General features: G+C 37.7%; 1 protein-coding gene across 1 annotated transcript; it reads right to left on the bottom strand.

The window, feature by feature from the left end:
* Positions 1-10: 10 nt before the first annotated feature.
* Positions 11-2,502, bottom strand: LOC108728498 (uncharacterized). Its single transcript, XM_018457064.1, has 2 exons — positions 615-2,502; positions 11-241 (listed from the first exon to the last, which is right to left on the bottom strand). Exon 1 carries the CDS (start codon positions 2,345-2,347, stop codon positions 617-619), a length of 1,731 nt encoding a protein of 576 aa, XP_018312566.1. The 5' UTR covers positions 2,348-2,502; the 3' UTR covers positions 11-241; positions 615-616.
* Between the last annotated feature and the right edge of the window lie 66 nt (positions 2,503-2,568).

The following is a 2,568-nucleotide window of genomic DNA, read 5'->3' as shown; positions in this document are numbered from 1 at the left end:
TTAAGGGGTAACACCACTGTAACGGCCCAAAAAATTGCACTTTTTCGACATTTTTTTTTTAATGGAAGGAAATGAAATAAAGTATTAATATTCCGTGAAGTTAATAAGCATATATTGAAGTACTTGTAAACATTTTTTCATAAAAAAATATTACAAAATGGCGGAATGGCAGCCATATTCCCGATGCGCCTTTAAAATAAAGGGGTCCGCGGCAAGCAGTGTAGCCGTTGGAAATTTGAACCTAGAACAAATAAAATCATTCCTCATGATCTTCAATGGTATATCTAGTACAATACGTAGGGGATTTTAGAAATATTGATTTTTGAGTGATTGGCGAGCATTTGAATAAAGTCGTTCATTTTTCGACACAAAAAAGTGACATTATTTGGCAATAAAAAATGTTTAAAGCAACGTATCGAAAATCCCGTACGTATTGTACTTCGAAATGTTGTTTTGAATGTACAGTAAAAAATTCGAGCGAAAATATTAAAAATTGTTTGAGTTATACTGCTTGTCATGTTGAAAAAACGTGTTTCGAGAAAAACGCGTTTAAAGTTTGGAGTTGTATTATGAACATGAAAAAATTGAAAATTCGACTCAAAAAAAATTTTTACCATTAGTCTGCAATCCCAGCACCGTAAAGCTGCCCTTCTAAGTTGGAATATTCGTCCTCCATTTCTTTCCTCGCAGATGTTATGCTAGAGCGCGTCTTTTTTGCCGCATCTGATAATTGCGCCTCTGCGTGCTTGATTCGTTTTGCGTCGGATTCGGTGCAAAAATTATATGCTTGGACGCCAATTTCCATTTCCAGAAGCTGCATAATGTGTATAATACTAGTCATTCCATCATTAAAGACGCATGTAGCGATATCCGCCGCTACATTTAGGACTGTCTTGCCGCTTGAGTACGATTTAGGAGCCAAATTCCACACTGTCGCATTAAAACTTTCGTTACTATTCTGCGTGTAACCGCCCAGGCAACGGTTTAGTAACTCGTCTCGACTCAAATCTTCATAAATAGGTTTTATGGCTTCGTAAACTTCCTCGGAAAGCGGTGACTTGTGACGGAAAGTGTCCAAGGTGTCTGCTTCTTGCGCCTTCTTCCAATTGCACCAAGATTTCGAGCACTTCTCGTGTTGCGGATTTTCGTCAGTTGATAACTTATGAAATAAGGTCGCCCAAATTTCATTTTTCATGGCATCTAAGGATGTTGGGTTCCGACGAATGGCCAAACCATAATAAATAGTCAGCTCGTCTATTAATTTGGCACTTAATTTTCCTTTTCCTCCGAGGTTTTTCGATGATTTTTTCAGATTACGAAGTCGCGTTCCCATTCTTTTCTGTACTTGCGAGATGCATTCTTTCTTCTGTACTACTAAATCTTCATACGGTTCAGAGTCGATAATACCTTTAAATGTTTTACTATCACCATCCCCGATGTAGCTTGAATATTTGAGATCGTGCAAATCTTTTGAGCGATGGAACATCTCGATGACTGCGTCAACTTCCATTTTTCCCGATGATCCTTCGTGGTTCGCTTTACATACATCGGCGTGCGTTTTATACCATTCGTCATAGTCACAAGTGTCCAATTTTTTCTTCCACTGTTCGCAACTTTTACAATATTTAGATTTTACCTCAACATCGACAATTTGCCCAGAAAACCAACCAATCAATGACGTGATTCCAAAAAGCGAAGAAAATCCGCGTTTTCTCCAAGAACCATCACCGGAAACCGTTATTCCTGCAGATTGTCCATGTTCTTCAGTCATTTTCTTCTCTTTTTGTGCTGCTTTTTTTAAACTGGAATGTCTTACTGTTGATGTTGCGATTGAAATCATATTCACTAATTTATCGTAAAAAGATTGGAATATTGGACGTGGTAATTCCATGAAAGCACAAAACTTAATAATTCCATTTAGTCCAACTCCTACTAATCGCATAGCTAGAACGATTCGACGATTTATTTCGTATGCGTTTCGTATATATTTACAACTAGGAATTACAACTTCCGGGCAATTAGGACAAGCGATAACTATTTTGAAGCCTAAGCCACGAGGATTTCTTTCACGAAAAGTAATATCGGAATTACACTTTTTACATTTCACATGTTGTGAAATCACAGCAAAAACTGCCAAAAAATTTATAATTCTGTACCCGAATTCATAATTTACGTCCAAATCTTCACTCGTTTTCAACTTCTTGGCAGACGCACTCACGCCTTCCGCGTCGCCTTCAACCTCGAATCTGTTCTTCGGTCGTCTTTTCGACACGTTGCTTCGAAGCCGCGTTGAATGCAATTCTTTTGTACCTTTTTGGCGCGAATAAATTTTTTTTATATCACTCATTTTGCTATCTAAACACTCCGAAATTACACAAAAAACTGCTCAACTCGAAGCGCACACGTACAAAAATAAACGACGGTTATTGATTTCAAGCGGGAAAATCGTGTTTCGTACACGAAATGATGCAATACTGACGCGTAAACACGTGTTTCTATATGAAAATGCTTCTAAAATTACTCCTAGAGACATCTATTAGTGTGTCACATAACTTAGAAATCAATAAG

The sequence above is a fragment of the Mycetomoellerius zeteki genome, unplaced genomic scaffold, assembly GCF_001594055.1.
Source record: "Mycetomoellerius zeteki isolate Tzet28-1 unplaced genomic scaffold, Tzet1.0 scaffold62, whole genome shotgun sequence".
Classification (NCBI taxonomy): domain Eukaryota; kingdom Metazoa; phylum Arthropoda; class Insecta; order Hymenoptera; family Formicidae; genus Mycetomoellerius; species Mycetomoellerius zeteki.
Note: the sequence above shows the minus strand (reverse complement) of the source record. Positions and strands in the feature narration are given on the sequence as shown.

Coding starts and splice junctions, on each gene's coding strand:
- LOC108728498 (XM_018457064.1), bottom strand. CDS start 2,347: ATGAGTGATATAAAAAAAATTTATTCGCGCCAAAAAGGTACAAAAGAA.